The 19,317-nt window shown below is 41.2% G+C and overlaps 1 protein-coding gene across 12 annotated transcripts in view; it reads left to right on the forward strand.

Annotated features, from left to right (window-relative positions):
- Positions 1-19,317, forward strand: part of nrxn3b (neurexin 3b) — a 355,996-nt gene that overhangs the window by 121,843 nt on the left and 214,836 nt on the right. For all 12 annotated transcript variants that reach the window (XM_037750894.1, XM_037750889.1, XM_037750890.1 and 9 more), the window contains one exon: positions 17,956-18,159. In XM_037750894.1, coding sequence (XP_037606822.1) covers positions 17,956-18,159 — 204 coding nt within the window. The remainder of the gene's footprint in view (positions 1-17,955; positions 18,160-19,317) is intronic.

Genomic DNA, 19,317 nt, shown 5'->3' on the forward strand with positions numbered 1-19,317 from the left:
CCTTGCAGAGCTGCGAGGCTGCCTTTGTGCAGATAATTTCTTAAGGTCAGATACCAATTACCGACGCCACATATGATTTTCATTCCACACGTCAAACCAGACCTGCGTACGTGTATTGTATTTTGTGCATGGATCTTTTGCAGTACATACAATTGCAGTTGCAAACCCACATTGGTGTCGTACAGCAACATTTTGAAGAGACTCCTTAAATTGTTAAGCTAAAATGGACAAAAACAACTTACACAAGAAACAGACATTTTATCAAATGTGTTTATTTCGCAGTAAATAAAGCTTTTGTAACTTTAGCTAAATTGTGATAGAACTTCTAAATTCAGGGTTCCCCAAGCTTCTGGTATAGAGTGACCTTGAGTTTAGAGTTTTTATCACCGTGTTTGTGTCCCCAAGGTCAAAAACGAACCCCTACACTTTATCTAAAATACATCACATTTGGTTGCTTAATCTTAACTACTGGTTAGCTTTACCATGTGACAATCTGCAGAAAGTTGCGTTGACATTCCATGCAGTCATCGCAGATCTAATTTTTGTGGTGATAAATGTACAATACAGCGTTGACATCATTTGTTTCCAGAATATGTAACTTGCACACTAAGGCCCTGTTCAGAACTGGTATTAACATGAGTCCTCGGTGATCGGATCACATGTGGATAACTCTAAGTACAGGCGTGAACGCACTCAAGACGCATTGAGATCGGATCTTTCGGACCACATAGCTATGAAGGATCTGAATGTGGTCTGAAAGATCCGATCTCAATGCGTCTTGAGTGCTTTCACGCCTGTACTTAGAGCTATCTAAGATAACTCTGATGACATCACTATGACATCGTCAGGGCTACTTTTTTCCAATTTAAGACAGCTTCTCTAAAAGTAGTACTCCCCATGACAAATACACTAAACTTAAAGGAATACGTCACCCCCAAAATTATCATTTGCATATCAATTACTCAATTACAAGAAAACCTTTCTGGCATGACTCCACGATGAACGAAGAATCAAAAAACTGAGAAAAGTCTTGATATATTTCAGTTTTCTCCGTTTTTTTTTATTCTCAGTTCAATGTAAAGGCATGCGAGAAAAACGTTTTCTTCAATAATTCAAGGACGAGTAGTTGATATACAAATGGTCATTTTGTGGGTTAAGTATTCCTTTTAATGTGTTAAACTGGAGGAGCACCTGAAGCCAAGATATTAAACAGATATCATCCATTTGGTTTTGACCTGGCTAAGTGTTTAAATCATAGTAAGATAGAGCTTGACAGCTTTATGATTGTAAAAAAAACTCTATGATTGTAAAAAAAAAAGAGGAAGAATTCTTATCGACTAGCGAATGTCTGTGGCTCCGTCTCCAAGGTCATATAATATTTCTGTTTATCAGGATGAGTTGAAACATGCAGCATCAAGCTCCCGTCTGACGTTTGACAATTTAGTTTGAATAAAAGAACATCACTTCGAGGTTGATAACCATGCAGCTGTCGTGAGTACACGCTGCACAGCCACTCACCTTTCAGCAGTTTTTCTTTTTTTGTTTTTTTCTTTTCATCTTAGCTGTTGGCATTTGGAGAAAGCCATTGTCGCTGAGTGAGATAGAATAAGATGTACAACTGGAGCCTTCCAGATACTTTTCCTGTGTTATCATAAAGTAGATATCCACCCAGAGAAGGAGGGGCAAGGAAGTCTTTAGAAGCTGAGGAATCATGATAAAGCATCCGCCGCTGCCCTTAGCTCTGTCACTTAGAGTGAAAATGGTTTCATCTTCCTCCTCCCTCACTATACCAGACAGCTGAATTTGTAGAAAACAACCGAGGTCTGTGTTTGTGTTCCCTTTCCTTTTTAAGGAAGGATGATTGTCAAAATAAATAATCCACCGCACATCTATGACCCTTCCCATCCTCGCCCTGCCAGCCACGCTCTAACTCCCTCTCACCTTCGTCTTTCTCTCGCCCTTGTCTTTTCCCAGCCCCGCTTCTCACCGTAAACGGGTGATAAGCACCTTTTGCCGGGACATTTATCTCCGCAGACAGAGAAAATGACACTTCAAGGTCTGCCCTGACTAACAGGCCAGTGCTCACATACATACACAGGGCAAAGGGGAGGGGGGGAGAGAGTGTAAAATGGAGGACGGGAAAGACGAGGAAAATGGAGAAAAGGGAATGAGGTTGCAAATACAAAAGGGGAGTGGATTATAGAAGGGGACGGCAAATTAAGAATGGAGACAGACGAGGGCGAAGAATTAGCCGGAGAAGAAAGGTTGAGCAATCAGCCTTGTGAAGCGGGACTGCGCACTTCAAAGCATGTGATATATAGATATTTGACAGCGGTGTGTGTTACCGTCGTAAAGCACTTTTGCTTTATTCTTGGCTTTATTTGCAAAATCATTGCTAACCGACGTGCACTGATACATATGGATCTTTTGAAATAGATTAAATTGAAAATGCATGTGATAGATTGAGTTGGACTTTATTTCCTTTTTGCTTTAAAATATATAGTGAGAGGTTTTGATACGCGCACAGGCCGACAGTAAAGGCTCACTGGCTCTGGATGTGGTAACTGACTCGCATCATTTAGCTCATGATGCCTCTGTGGGACACTGCAGGTGGTCGATTTGAAGCATCAGCAGCCGCACCTGCACTTCACCATTAATGTCATTATATCATACTCATTTTAGAGTGACAATAATATGTCTAGGACTGTTAGTGACCAGGGAGACAATGATACTCCATCATCATTCATCTATTCACCGTGTGGTGTGTGTGCATGCCACAAGATAAATCACCTGTCTTGTTTTCTCAACACAGGAAATGTGTGCTTCCTGTTTTTGGGTGTAACTAACAAGCCGTATGATTGACAGGCCTATAGAAAAAAATACATACAAGAATATATGTCACCATATATCAAGCTGAATGATGAATATAGCATATTTCTCATGGGGGGAAAAAGTGATATATTCTTGCGTCCTTATGTCTTGAGAGGTGTCAGTTTGTGGCGTCACAGTGACTAAGTTTAGAATAGATGTGTCAAGGTGCTCCGACACGCTGCCTGAAATTGTTAGTGCATGCCGAGCCTCTGGAAACAATAGAACAGGTGGGACAAGTCTTTTTGTTCCTCCACTTTCAGGTGTTATGGTAATTAAGTGGTAAAGTCTAAGCCACGTATTACGATCATAGAACGTTGGCGATAATGTCTATGGCGTCTAACATGTTGGACCTTTATCCAATCATAATCAACCATTGTGTAATTCAAATGAAATCAAAGTGATCTGATCTGATCTGGCCCTCCTGAGAGAGTTATAAGAGCAATAAGCAAGAAGTTTTCAAAAAAAATTTATGGAGCTGTGCTAACTGCTTTCAATGCGTCCGTCTCCAACACGCCTGTTGTTGTGAAGAAGAAACTGTTTAGAATAATTCATCAAAACGGCACGTTTGATGTGAACATAAGCACATGGGGGTTCTGTGTTTATTTTACAACACTCTGATGCTGGTTGCACAAAATTGAACCAGTGGATCTGCCGTGCATAATGGCTTGACGGTGTGCAAAATCACTCCAGTTGGAAACTGCAGATGGAACAGATACCTGCTGCGAGTCACCAGCGTAAAGGCCTTCAGTATAGTACTAAGGTGTACGAGAGAACGCTAGTGTCAAAATGATGCTAAAATGCACCAGATTGTTAAATTTCACTTAGTGCTTTTTAGTATTAAATAATTTGCAAGGCAATGAAATATTGTAGTCTGGGCCCTTAAGTGAATGTGTTGTCCTGTTCAAGCTTTTTGCTCTTACATGACTTTCTTTTTTTAAATTTTTGTTCAGCTGACGAAACATAGCTGTACAGATACACACCTAAGCCTAACTGTTGTTGCGATTTTGTGTGCCTTCGTGTGTGTGTTTGACTTGTTTTGCAGCCTAGGGAAGCATGCTAAATTAATCCAATTCCATTTGAAGCTGAATTGTGCTTGTTTTGTGTTGGGTGTTAGAAAATGCCCCTGCCTGCATTTTTTAAAATATATTTCCCAGTCCCAACAAGGAAAAGCAGGCCCCTTCCATTCACTCCTCTTCTCTGCTTTGTTCCATTTGTCTTCTAACACTTATCTGCTTCCCGCTGTTGAATAATCGTTGAATTGAGTAGAATAATGAGTTTGGTATCTTCCGAATTTATCAAGCATGTTTTTTTGAGTTCTGTGGTTCGGCTGCGGGCGCAATCCTGCGCCGTGACTCGGGCAAGGTTTTTTTCTTTCCACTCTGAAATAAATTCATCCTGATTTCACTATCCTCTTATTCTCTCCCTCTTCCATGGTGGTTTTTGCAGAGAGAGAAGGTCCTAAGTGATTGGAGGTCACGTAGATTGAATTTTAATTCTCGTTGATGCCAGCTGTGGTAATACATTTCCCTGAACACATGCAGAAGGAATACAGAGCGAAACGTCCTCTCGTCTCCTCTCCCACCGAGGAGATTTGAGTTGGTGTTTCCTGCCTCGGGCGCCAGAAGACAGAGTCATGGCGAGCTGACAGTCGTCCTCCTGCGCCGGAACAGTATGCCAGTAGTGCCTGACGGTCCACAGATTCATACAGTGCATGAAAACGAAAAGGAACAAGAAAAGGCAGACGTAGTAGTGGATAGATGGAGATGGAGAGAGGGAGAGAGAGAAAACTGTTGACTGAATTGTTGAAAATACCAGAGAGGCAGCGTTGGAGAGGCAGACATTTGTTCGACGATGTTTACCCGGGAGAAGAACAGATCCTGCTGCACTTTAAAACGATCTGTTCGTTTCTGTTTTTTTCGCTGCTTAGAACATTATGCTGTTGCTCCCTAATCCCCATTTGTAATTATATGTGTGCTTAGGAGCTGTGGTGGGTTATGTAAACCCTGACTCTCATTGTGGCACACTATGCAGAGTAGGGAGGGTGGGAATGTGCTGCTGCCTGCATCCATCTTCCCCTGCTTTCTGTGTCTCATTTCATTCTCTCTTTATTTTCTCTTCTTTCTCGCCAACACACACTCGCACGCAAACTCTCCCTCTTTTCTTTCTGTGGGGTTTTCCCACTCACACACACACACACACAGTGCTAGAGATAGAGAGAGAGAACACTTAGAGGAAATCAAGCCTTCAGTGCTCGGCCATCTGAGAAATTGACAAGTCTCCAAACCTCTCCCAGCAGCAGGAGGGAGGGTTCCCAGAGAAAAACTGCCTTTAGGGATAAAAAATAAAGAATACTCCTTTGCTGGAGATAGCAGCTTACCCTATCTGGGCTTTACAGTCGTATCTCTGCTTGTTTTATAAAATAGCATGCATTTTCCAATAGAATTTTCATGCATCAAGAGACACCTGACTTGTGTGCCTCGCAACATGATATGAAATGTGTTTTGTCCCCTTCAGGCGTCTTCTCTTTTTCTATCTCTCATTTCCTGTTACCACCCTTCTCATCTCCACCCTGCTCCATCTCCCAACAAGTAAAATGAGAAAGCTGGTGTCAACAGCAGCTGGCTCTCTTTGACTTTGCTGCCCCCCGATGGTGCTGCGGTTCACTGGTCGGGTAGTTCATGCAGGTGTGCACGCTGCAGTTTAGGAGTTAAAGCTTCCCGCAGCTAAACACACGCCCGGTGCTTTTTATGCAATCTAACCACAGACACCCATTGTGTCGGACTAAGCATCAGGCATTTGCATACTCAGTGGTTTAAACACTAAACAGGAGGTGCAGCTCAGTATAACAGATGTGGAGGAGTTTTACAGCAACACAAGGCTGTTTCCGTTTGTTGAACATATTGCCAGAGTTGTTGGAAATGAGGCAGAGCAAAGTTCTCATGGTACAAGAAAAAAAGAAAAAAGAAAAAAGACACCCACAGGGAAACAGTCATCTCTTCCCCCACATCTACATATATTTTTGAATCCTACAAGTTATACAAGGATACTGTTAGTTTTACCTCACACATACACACGCACTCCCCCACAATCTGCTTGTCTGATGAGCTCATTAATCTTGAGCATTTGTTAAATTGTCCTGGCATTTTTCCTCACTCCCAAACACACTAACTCCCAGAAACACACTAACATGCAGCACCCTGATGGCCTAGGGGGTTATTGGGCCAACCGTGAACCATCACCAGTTTGCATCCAACCACTGACATTTGCTGTCATTCCCCATCTCTCTCTCTCCCCTCATCTCACTACTATTCAGGGTTCAGCGTTAATGTTTTTTCCAGAAATTTGACTTGCTCTAAGTCAATTTGTCTTGCCCCTTTACAGATTGTTTTATTTATTAGCGGTTATCAAATAACAACAAATAACAGAACAGCTGTCATGCAAGCAAGGCTCCTGTTATGGCACTCCAGCGACGTTTTACGGAAACTTGACATGCCTTTTATAAAACAACCCTGTTTTACATAGTTGGAGTTTTGCCCACTTCCTCTAATGCCACCAGAGACAGTTCAGAAAGGAGATGGTGCACTTTGAGTCAGTTCCCACGATCCCGCCCCTTTAGGATGGAGACTAGCGGCATGTCCTGAGTTGATTAACTCCAATGGGAGAAGTCACATATCTTCCAGCATTCTGATACTAAAATGGCATTTTCAGACAGACAAATCAGCACAAATTAACTTTGTTCGAGAGCTCTCTCTGTCTCAACAACACACTCTCGCGAGATCTGGCAATTAATGTTTGCTAACGACCTAGTTTACTAATTTTCATAATACTAAATATGGCTGTTAGCTGTGTAAATATCTAATCTTAGCAAAAGAAAATATAAATACTTTCCGCAAATATAACCAAATCTGCTTTCATCCATCCACACAACGTTCTCAATACTTCCAAACTAGGTGGGGGGATGGAGGCGAACATGCCTTGACCACGACCACTTAAGAGAGATTAAAATGTGTGATCTTTGTTATAGAGTATCTTTGATGCCAACCAACTAAACCTGAAATGCTTGCTTGCGCTTCAGCTCATAAACTTTGTCTTTACCTGCCGCCCTTTTCTCGCGAGTGCCCGATTGGTAGTGCACATGTGCAACTCTCAACAGAATGAGAAAGAAGTGAGATGGCTCACTCCATCGTCAGCTCCGGAAAAAACTATGTTTAACTCTTTTTTTTTTTTACTGTAATTACTAGCCCGACGTGGCATTTTACTTGCCCCGAGCAATCGGGCAATCCTTATTGTTGAGCCCTGCTTTTGCTGTCTAACAAAAATATAAAAAGCTCACAAAAAAACGTAAAAAAAAACAGAAGCGTTAAGTACATTTACTGATGTATCTTTATCTACCCTCGCCTGATACAACAACAATTGAATGCACGGTCAAGTCAGGAAGATTCAGCAAGGGCAAAACCATAAATCAAACTTACTTTATCAACAAATTCTCTTTCTCATACATACACATCTAGCAGAGCATCACAGCGGCTCCGTACTGTAGAGGATGCAGAAAACATTTGCTACAGCCAGATTAGACTGTAATCATAAAAGTTGGGAGGAATGACCGACCTGCCCTTTTTATGCTTTTGAGTGCTGAAGAGTTCTTCCATTGCAACTTTCTTTTTTAACATGATATGTCTGTGTATTAACGATAACACTTCCATTCTTTACATTTGCTCTAAAGTCACAGCCTAGGTATGCCCCCAAAATAGGCTATACTTTTTGGCCTAAATGAGCCCTCTGGTCAGTCCAAGTGCCCCCAAAGTGTCCTTTTGTTTGGCCCAAGTGACCTTTTGGCTGGCTCAAGTGCCAGTAGAGGAGGCAAAAGCTACCCTTACCCTGGATGTAAATCTATTAGGGCATGTGTCCATGTATAGCGGGTTTTTTTGATGAACCGCTGTGTGTGGGTTTTGTTTCTATGACAACAATATCAACATATCACTATTCTATCCACCGTTGCAACCACAAACCAAGATGGCAATGGCCAAAAACCAAGATGGCGATGGTCAAAAAGCCAGAGTCGAGGCTTCAAAACGGCAGTCCACAAACCAATGGATGACATCATGGTGACATGGTCCACTTCTTATACACAGTCTATGATACGGACATTCAGCCTTAGAGGAGTGTACATTAGAGGTGACACCGTTTTATTGTTCCACCTCTGCTTCTCAGAGTGTCTGTGCTCACCACTGACACAGCAGGTGTCCAGGTTTTACTAATGGTTGTATATGTGATTTTTGCACACAGAGTGACCCTTCTGTGCCCGTTTGTGTAGCTGCCCACTGAGCAAGAGTTTTACTCCCATAAATCATCACCAACTGTCATTAATCATAAGTTCAGCATCCTTCAGGTCAAATACAGCCACTTTACTTTGAATAATCCACCTTAGAGAGAGACGGCTTTTACCAGCGGTGGAGTTAAGCCAACAACACCGTGGGAATGAATCGGTCACTCTGATGTTCCTGGTCTAGAATACAGCAGGAATGAATAGTGCAGTATGATGTCCATTACAAAATCATACTTGAAATTGAATGTGCAGAGGCTTGTTTCAGATGCTGATTCTATCCGTCACATGTTGATAAAGCTCTACGGATTTACCTCATCCCCGTGTAAAGCCTATTCAATATGTCTGACGCACAAAACCGCTTACTGTTTCATATTGACGCTACACCAACCCTTGTGATTTTTGATATCCTGATAAATTCATCACGGCCCGCTTAGGTTGAGCACGGCAGAATATTTGTTAATCCCTGCGAGTGCGCTGACCTCCTCCTGAGTTTTACTGTCTGATGGGGATATTATTCTTCAAAGTGCTTAGTATGGACTATTTGCTAAATCTGAGTTGAGACGGAGCATTTTGTTTTACATTTTAAGGTTTCTCTACAAATCACTGTGTGTCCATTACAGGAAATAAAAAAGTGAGAAAAGGAGAAGGTCGGCAAGAGGAGATTAAAAAGAAACGGGGAAAAAACCTAGCTGGCTCAAAATAAACGCAGACTGCACTTGTTTGTGACCATTTTATCAATACACATGGATTTTACAATGATGTTGTAGGGCTTTACATTATTTTACTTATCTTAGTTGTCATTTCACTTTATCATTTAACACTGAAAAATAACAATGATGCACCAAAGTGCTTAAACAGCCACAAAATAATGAGTGAATATCAAAAACAGATCATAGCAATGACTGAAAGGCGTAGGATGAAGCCTACAGTAGCTAATAGCTCCGACCCTTCTCAAAGTACAACATTTAACAAACTTATTAACAAGCTACATTGTCCTTTTGCTCGTTTTGGCTTAATGGCTGGAACATTCCACTATTATCATCACTGTTTCTAGCAGCAGGCAGCCATTTTCAGCAAGAATGTTCTGATGGAGACCAAAACAGACTTAAAGGAAATTGAGTTTTGGATTTACATCAGAACATTCTTGCGGAAAATGTCTGTTAGCTAGCCACGCTCACATGCATGAACATGCACTAAAAGTACGTGCGGCCGATCCTACTATGTAAACAAAATGCGGAGAAGCTCTGATTACAACACACACACAGAGGGAGAAAGACTTCATTCTCTACTCAGGGAGACATGCTATATTAATGTTCTGGATATCGTATAAAGAACCTTTAAGAAAACACATGCAAATAGACACAACACAAGCGAATGAAGAAACATCTTCTCCAATTTGATGACACAAGCATAACATTTAGACAGAGCTCTGCAAGAAGCTCTCAACAAGATGGAAACTGTTTCTAGGGGACACTAAAAAGTGATGCACACGGCTAGGAGGCACTTGTAGTCACTATCATGGCGTGTGGCTTATGAAGCTATTGGAGTCACCTATCCGTCATTGTGATTGTATGATTCAGATAATATAGTAATAAGCAAAAGGCTAACGCTAGGTTAACAGCAGATATCTGCAATAATATCTGAATCATGACTTCAGTAACTTCATAATCCACAAACGGCAACAACAACGAGCGTTGCGTGTCCCAGCCCCGTGCATCACTTTTTAGCGTCCCCTGGAAACAGTTTCCGTTGTGTTTTGAGCTTCTTGCAGCGCTATTTCTCAATGCTGCACGTGTCATCAAGTTGTTGAAGATGTTTTCTTCATTTGGTTGCATTGTGTTTATTTGTGTTTTCTTCATTTGCAGCGCGTTGAGCTCTCAGGGCCACCGTACAAATTGCCACGGGAAACGTAAATTTTGACATTGAAAACAACCTGTACAATTTATTAATGTCAGCACGAGATTAAGTAAACATTGACTCAGCAGTCAGATGAGCAGCCCTTGAAAACCTTGTTTTAAGGTCATTTTGTGCTTTAGGGACATAGAAATATTGGCTGTCTGGCATACTTAAAGAGTACGTTTAAACAGAAATGAGCAGAATTGAATTCCCTCTGCTTCGGATGAATTGTACCACTTACTGTTAGTGTTGTGGTGTGACTACTGATATATCTTGTCTGATGTATACACTGTTGAATTAGATTTGTATTCATGTATGTAAAATGTATTGCTCTGTGTCTCATTTAAGTGTTTATCTTTCACAAGGGGGTTTGGATTATTGGACTGGAGTATGCCTTTAAAAGCACAAGTGTAGTCTGTTGGGCTATTTTTGGTGGTTCTGATGTTCCTGTGTTGTAGCAGCGCTTAATTTGTGTGTGTGTGTGTGTGTGTGTGTGTGCGTCTCCAGAGTGAATCACGTGGTGAGGATTACTGTGGATAACGTCCACAGCCAAGAGCCTCTTCTGTCGAGTGCCGGCATTTCCTACTGCCTCAGTGTGTATATACATAGTACACACACACAAACAGAAACACACTGTATATATACACACAGAAAAGAGACTAAGGCACACTTAGTGCCTGTAAGATCCTTTATCGATGTCCTTATCCTTGCTGTCAGGATGAGGATATGATTTTTGAACTTTAAAGATTGTTGACAGCAGACTCTAAAATGTGTGTGTGTGTGTGTGTGTGGGGGTGTGTGGGAGACGGGTTGACAGGCATTCACATGAAACACCACAATGACAGTCAAGGCCCAAAGACTTGTCAGTCTGTTTGGAAAAAAAAAAAAAAAGATTAGATAATCCTACACAGTTACAGCCAAGGCAAGTAAATAATAGGAAGAGGAAGAACGGAGAGAAAGAAAACAGATTTTGAGAGTTTGAATAGGACTAAAGTGTGTGTGTGTGCGTGCTGAAGAGATTTGACTAGCGTCCCACTCCTCTCTCTATATCGTGAATATTTGTGAAGCCTCTCACTTAATAGCTTTCCTCCTCCTCCATCTTCTGCTTCAATTGGACTGCTAATTATGTAAAGAGCGGGGCTCGCTGGAAAACACACACACATACTCTCACACTCACACACACACACAGACTGACAAGCTGCAACTTAATTACCATCTGAAATGACATCCTCATCGCTGCTGATATCTCTCTTAAGAAATACCGAATTACGGAGCAGCACGTACTGTAGGTGCAACTGCTGTGTGTGTGTGTGTGTGTGTGTGTGTGTGTGTGTGTGTGTGTGTGTGTGTGTGTGTGTGTGTGTTGTTGTGGGTTTCATGGATACCGTGTTGTGCATCCATTCAAGTTTAAACACACACACACACACACACGCTGAGGTTGCATGGTGTGCAATCACCTGCAGCGTCTTGCCGAGGCCTGCTGTTAGCTTTACATCGCGTATGAATGACTATAATCACAGCAGCTGTCTTCACTTATGCTGATGTTTAATTCTCTACAAATGTAAAGGGATGTTTGGTTCAGCTGTCTGCTTTCACTTCTTTACAGCCCCGCACATGTGATTAAGCTTAACATGATAGCATAAGTTGCTCTGAGTTACTGTGATACCTGAGTTAGACAAATAAACAGCTGCAGGAATGAGTCCTAAAACCTCGGAAATGAGTTAGAATTGTTGCACTTCTGTTTCCCTCGTCTGGAAGTCAATGGGTTTTTAGTTGGATGCCTGAAATAAGGTCTGCGGTTAACACAAGCTTAAGAGATTTTAACGTTTTGTTCTACGATATAAAATACGGCAGTAAATCTCCCACTCGTGAATTTTTAAGCTTTTACGTGTCTTATAAAAGGCGGTTGCTAACAAGTGTTTAAATGAGATTACTGAACGTCATCACACTAACTTGTCCGCCTTTACAGCCTCGTTGTGTGAACTCGCTCTCATGTGACCGTGGTCGTTCATAGGCTAGCATTACCTTTTTTACTTCTGGCGAATGCTTTTACGCTTTAAAAATCATTGAAATGGTATGATCTTGCGGAACAAAACGTGTAATTATCAGAAACATTTGTTTGTCACAGAGCTTATTTTCTGCAATAATCCAAAACCCAATGGAAAAATCCCATTGGCTTTTTATGGAGGGAAACATGGCGATGCTAACTTCCTGGTTGGCCTACAGAAATAAGTCATCCCTGTATAAACAGCTGGAACCTTGAAAGACATGATGATAGCTTAAAGAGACATTTCTGTCATACCACCTGGGTCTTAGTGTTGTAGTTTTGGCAACATTCCTATAGGTATACTAAGATTGTCCTAACCATGTTAATTGCTGAGATGTGGGGATGCTAAAAAAGAAATCTGATGGGGCAAAAAACACAAACGGTCAGGCGATTATACTGGTTTTTAAACAAACTATTGTTTGAGATTGGATTATTACAGTTTGTATAACCATACATTTTGACTTGAGCTCACATTCCGTTTTAGCTCCAAATAAAGTAGGTTAGATAAGTGGTTCTCAACCAGGGGTCCGGGGAAAAAGGTCGAGAACCACTGGTTTCGGTCATCGGTCAACCTAAACCTGTCTGATCATGTTTTTTGCCTTGATATAGTGATGCTGTTGTGTTCCCAGCAATCACTGTGGTGAAGTGTAACGGATATAAATGATGGCTAAAACTACGAAAATAGGATCCAAGTTGTAATAAAACTGACATTTTCCTTTAAACCTGCAAACTTTGGGGCAACACAACAAGCTGTAAACACAACACTGACATCTCATCACCATAAGGAGTTGATATGAGAGAGAGAGAGGTTTGTCTATTTACCCACCCAGAAGACACCGAGCAACATTAGCATTCATTTGGAGTTTCTGTCTAACATTCACGATATGTCTCTTGAGCTGTTGATGCTCCACCAGCTAGTCGCAAACTTTGTCTGTCTGCCGTCCTGGTCAGTTATCTCGGGAGTTTGAATTTTAAGAGATGTCCCCTTTCTTTCTTTCTTCTTGAACCTTCCCTCAGTGGTTCTAAATGAACCGTGTCGACATCCTCAAAAATAAACTCAGTTTTGGTTTCCTGCCACTCAAAGCAGGGAGAGGCATGCGGTGGGAATAAAATACACTGAGCTGCAGTCAACCAGAGACTTCCCTTTCCTCTCTCAGACAGTAGAAAGCCATTTGACAACAACCCGGCCAATCCCAGCTGAGATTGATCGATGACATTCAGACATGATGGGGGACTACTTTTCCCCAAAAAGGATGCTGTACACAAAAACAGACCTTTTAAAAAACCGACTGCCATTATGCTGTTGCTTGCTTAAAAGGCCACAGCGCAGTGTAAACTGTGGAGCAGTCGAGCATATTGGCAAACTGGTTATGGAGGTTTTTATGCAGCCTCTTAAGACACGTGGAGGGTGTTTTGCAACCACGAACAGCTGTAAACTGCTTAAAGGGGGAAATCAATCCCACAACAGATTAGCATGCTGTGTTTGCATGATCTTGGACAGTTTGATGGGTTAGTCTACCTCTTCCAGACTGAAATATCTCAACAACTTTTTGATGGATTGCCATGACATTTTGTACAGATATTCGTGGTGCCTAGACGATGAATTCTAATGACGTTGGAGATATCCTCACTTTTCCTCTAGTTTCACCACGAGTAGGGGTGTAAGTAAATATCGAAAATATCAAGTATCAAGATATTACGTTTTGTAATACTGTATCGATTCTCAAAAACAAATGAATTTTAATTAATAGTTTACATACAAAGATTAAATCAGTCAGTACTCAATTTCTTCTGAAAAAATATACGCCTTCTCAAAGTGGTGCTATGTTGGATGTTACAGGGACTGTGAATGCAAATGCTGATCCCACTGTTGTGATTGCATAAAAGGTACACTTTTATGCATATGGTGGATACAATATTTAAAAAATTGCATTGTACCACCTTGCGTACAGTATCGTAATATATCGCAATATATTGAATCGTAACCCCTGTATCATGATATGTATCGTATCGGCAGATTCTTGCCAATACACAGCCCTAACCACGAGGTTGATGTCTGTGGTGTACAGTACATTTTTTGACAACCATTGGATGGATTGCTTTCCTCCGCCCACAGTTCGGCCCCCAAGCTGTGACTGCATCAGCTGATTGTTTTTAATTTTGCCATGTACGATGCGTCTCCATCTCAGAAAAGCAAACACTCTCCCGCTCCTCCTCATGAAAACTAATGACAGAGCTTTTAATTTAGTATTGGCAGGTGTATGCTGCTCTCTGCTGGACACCACTGAAATGTAATACATCTTTTCACTGTGTTTACCGTGTTGTCATTTGATTTTTTTGGTGCTGCAATTCATTTCAGTTATTAAAGTCAAAAACCTAAATAATTGTACTTTTGACAAAAAAATGTTCACCTCCATTACGACACAGTAATTGCATGCATAAAAAGCAATTACACTAATACATATAGATAAATTGCCCTTATCGCACATTTTTTATCTGTTCAAAATGTACCTTAGAGGGAGATTGGCCGTGTATTAAATACTCTTATCAACATGGGAGTGGACAAATATGCTTGTTTATGCAAATGTATGTATATATTTATTATTGGAAATCAATTAACAACACAAAACAATGACAAATATTGTCCAGAAACCCTCACAGGTACTGCATTTAGCATAAAACAATATGCTCAAATCACAACATGGCAAACTCAAAGCCAACAGGTAACAACAGCTGTCAGTGTGTCAGTGTGCTGACTTGACTATGACTTGCCCCATACTGCATGTGATTATCATAAAGTGTCTGTAAAGGGGAAACTCTTGGGCACCGATAAAACTCATTTTCATTCACATATCTTGAGTTCAAGGGGCCCTCTTGAAAATGGCCATGCCAGTTTTTCCTAACCAAAATTTAGCGCAAGTTTGGAGTGTTATTGAGCCTTTTTTGCGACAAGCTAGTATGACATGGTTGGTAACTTTAGGTAACCTTGGTTTTTTTTTGTTTCGTATATTGCCAGTATCTTCACTCTAGCTTTAAAACGGAGCCGGCTACAGCTTAGTTAGTGCTACCAACCTAGCTCGTCGCAAGTTGATTTAATGCATTAAAGAAATTAGTGGTGTTAAAACGAATTTGCGTTAACGCATTATTATCGCGTTAACTTTGACAGCCCTAGTTTTTATTTACGCGTTTTAAATCTTCCATAGTTTATTTAAAATAGTAGTAATTTAATTCCAACATAAATCTGTTTTACAACTTACAATTTACAAATCAAATTGTATACAGTAATGTACTTAACAGACAGTAATTTTTGTTATTTAAGAAGTGACACTTTTAAGTCAAATTCCCATAGCCACAGACATCTGAGCCACATTTCAGAACTAGTTTTACCTAAGGCGGTGTGCCACGTCTGCTCCAGAGTGGACATCACAGTTTGTTTTATAGGGCTCTTTCCACGTCTGTCCTTGTCTGTTTGTTTTCTGAGCTGCAGATTGACTCTCAGCGTGTTTTTTTTTTCCTTCTGGTGTGAGCCTGGGACATGACCTGGCTCACAAATCAATACATGCCTCTGTCAGTTAGGGGATCCATCTGTTGACAGGCTGGTGTGCATGTATGTGTGGATGTGTGACTGTTTTCTTTATGCGAGCACGCGTGAGAGCGAAGGTAGACACAAAGAGAGGAGAGTGCCCGTGCAAATTTAAAATTGAGTAGAACAATGGCGAACCGAGGTTTCATTATCCTCCAGCTTACACAGTCAACAGTTTGTTCATAGAATGGATTTTACAACAGCGCTAAAAGCAACACAGACCAATGTGTGTTCTTTTTTTTCTTACAGCAGTGCGCTGTTTTTGGCGAGACGAATGGTTCACACTGCTTATGAATTTTGCAACGTATCACATGAATTGTGACATTTCAGTGAAGCACAATCCAATAATACTTATAATGCATTACTGTTTGCATAGGTAAACATATTTTCTTCACAAATCAACCCCTTCAAATGCCACTTTATTCAGTGTGTAAAAAGGGGAAAATAAAGGAACACGGTTCGTGACAGGCGACATTGCATCATTTACAGGTACAACCCCTCCCTCGTGCGATGTTACAAAACCTCTCACCTGCAGCCTTGACATTTCCCTAGACGCAGCCAAATGGTGGTGCATTTCTGAGGCCACAGGGCTATTTTTTCTCTTAAAAGCTGAGGTGTCAAAGCAGGTATGTCATGGTTGGATACCCATTTTAATCTGTGTCTCTCCCCCCACCCCCCGAGAGGCTTCCAGCCCTGCTGACAGTCTTCCTCTTTCTTCGCCGCACTCGCTCTGACTTTCTCCTGCTTTGCAAACTCATAAGGACGGAACAGAAAAGTCCAGCCCAACTGCCTTTGAACCATCATGATCTATTTGTTTTTAATTGTCCCCATTTAACCCTTTCCACTCCACCCCTCTTTACCATATATCCATTTTTGGCTTTTTTAGGGGAGTACAGGGAGTATTTAGGGGGAGATAGCAGGTCAGCTGTAGATGTCACATAGAAGTGGTGTACATCATCTGAAAGCTGGGAACCTGAAGATTAATTTAAGATGCATAAATCAGAAATTAAAAAAAGAATGAATTAAGTAATTAATTAAAATACATTTTGAAAGTGTACAAAGGCTTAGAACATTATGTTAGAAGCACATGATGGCCAATCTCATGCTCTATTATGTCGTATAAGTTGTTGCAGCAATTTTTGGGTTGATACCTTTTGTTACACAGATTTGGTGCTAAATTTAACCATTTATTACCACTTGAGAATTTATAAAAATGATCAAAAATCCCTCCAAAATACCACATTAAGACACCAAGACCTTGAGGAACACCATAGAGAAAGCCATGCTGTGATTCGGTATCAAAAACTTTTGATATTTAGAGAATTCTGCAAGAATTGCATGTTTTGGCAATTGGATGGCGAGCACTTCTGTCCTGGAAACTACTCAGAAACCCCCTTATTGTCAATATACCTAGAAAAGTCCATATATCCTCTGAATGCTCTAGCTCTCTTGTTTGTGGCTGAAAAGATTCATGAGGCTGTGATTATCCTAGAAGTCACAACAGGTCATTTTATACAGTGAGGTCAAGTTTCCAAAAATGGTCTCACTACAATAAAATGGCTACTATGGGGACTAACATCATCGCACATGAATACAGTTGGGCTCATTGGCTCCACAAGAGTCTCAGCTTAACAGTCATACTCAATTCCAAAACTGATGTTTTTGTTTTTTGAGATGTGTTTGTATTACAGTATGGTTGTACATGTTTCACTTCACGATTAGAGTAACTGTCGTCTATAAAGGGGAGGGAGTTGCGAGGGAGAGGAGGAAGTAGCATGATGACTAAATATTCTGCACACTGAGCAGCGTGTGTGTGCGCCTCAGTCTGTCACTCGGTGGATGATGAATACAGCTGCAACAGGGCACGTGGGACACGTATGTGTGTGTTTCCCATTGATACATTATGAATGGGACATGCATCATGCATTAAACTTTAAATTGTGTTCACTTTTCTTCACCGAGCATATGTGTGTGTATTTGCTTTCATAGCACGCACTCCCTTTTGTCTTATCGGAAGCGTTGGTAGCATAAACAAATCTGTCGTGGAGGTGAAGCATATGTAATATATTGCCACACTTTGTCCTGTTATGATAGCATCTCTGTGCTTTTTCTTTTATCACGCACACACAAATGGACACAGCCTCACTTTCCCCTCATTACTGTTGGCACCACGTACTTTACAGCTTATTGCATGTAAAATAACGGAACATTTTTGTCTTTTTTTTCTCGCAGAGGCATCGATCCTGTCGTACGACGGCAGCATGTACATGAAAGTGGTGATACCGAACGTCATGCACACGGAGGCCGAGGACGTCTCCCTGCGCTTCATGTCCCAGCGGGCGTTCGGCCTGCTCATGGCCGCCACGTCCCGCGAGTCGGCGGACACGCTGAGGCTGGAGCTGGACAGCGGGAGAGTGAAACTGACGGTCAACCTAGGTATCGTATAAACCGTCCCTGTTGGCTCACCTCCCCTCCAGTTCGAGAGGAGGCCTTACTGTCTTTGTGTTTTTCTTTTCTTCTTTATTTATGTACATTTTCTTTCTGGTCCAGACATGACATCAGACCTAACACACTAAACCAGTTTCTGTAGTTTTGTCTGTAATTGCATGTATTGTTTTTGACTTGCCTGGACTGTAAGTTTTTTCTGCCTTGATGCTTAGGTGTCTTTGTAGATTTTTATATCCATCAATCTAACATTTAACAAAGTAATCCATGCTCTACAGCACATCTTTTGAACAGATCATTTTAGTCATGCTCATTATTATGTACAGATAGATTTTTCAGACACAGCATTTCACTTTTTGAATAATGTTAATAGATGGCATTGTCCTTAATCACATGCATTAATTCAGACAGCAACATTTTAGATAACATTCTGCCATCTATGCTGCAGGTAAGCATTTGTACATGTTAGTGCTGCACCGATAGTATGCATTCTTATCATGTGGGTCTGTTCCAGTGGTCTTTATTTTTTGTTTTCTCATGATAGCAGGTTCATTTTTCTCTCCGCCCATTAGTAACCCTTGGTCTAGCTGGCATCTCCCATGCCTTGTTCAAAGATGGCACTCACCCCTTCAAAGGCCCCGAGCCTGCGGCCCGTCTGGCAAACAGCCCGATGCCACAGCACCCAGCGCGCCTGCAGATGGTGGCACGAGTGGTACATTTAAGTAGAGTGCAGGCCTTCACACCAGTGAGCCTAGAGAAGACACTCTGGCCTTAAAGCATATATGTACATACAAACTATCTGAATGTAACTCATTTATTATAGAAGGCAATGCACTTAGTTACCACAGCTGCCCAAAAACATGGAACACCTGTAGTCCATATTTCATGTTTTTAATGTGCAGTTTGGTCTTTTTCCAAGCATTCAAAAAAGAGGAGTTTACCTTTTAAAATCTAAATTAATTTTAAATCCTAACTAAATCAATTTAATGCACAGAACTTTATATTTTAATAACTTTAATACTTACACAGGACCCTCTGTACGGTGTTGGTGCTGCTTGGCTCGAGGCTGTTTGTTCCCACTTTTCTGTTGCGGTTGACGGCACATGACCAGCCTGGTCACATGGATTTCAACCTGCACTCTCCCATAGG

This window comes from Sebastes umbrosus, chromosome 18 (assembly GCF_015220745.1).
Source record: "Sebastes umbrosus isolate fSebUmb1 chromosome 18, fSebUmb1.pri, whole genome shotgun sequence".
Lineage (NCBI taxonomy): Eukaryota > Metazoa > Chordata > Actinopteri > Perciformes > Sebastidae > Sebastes > Sebastes umbrosus.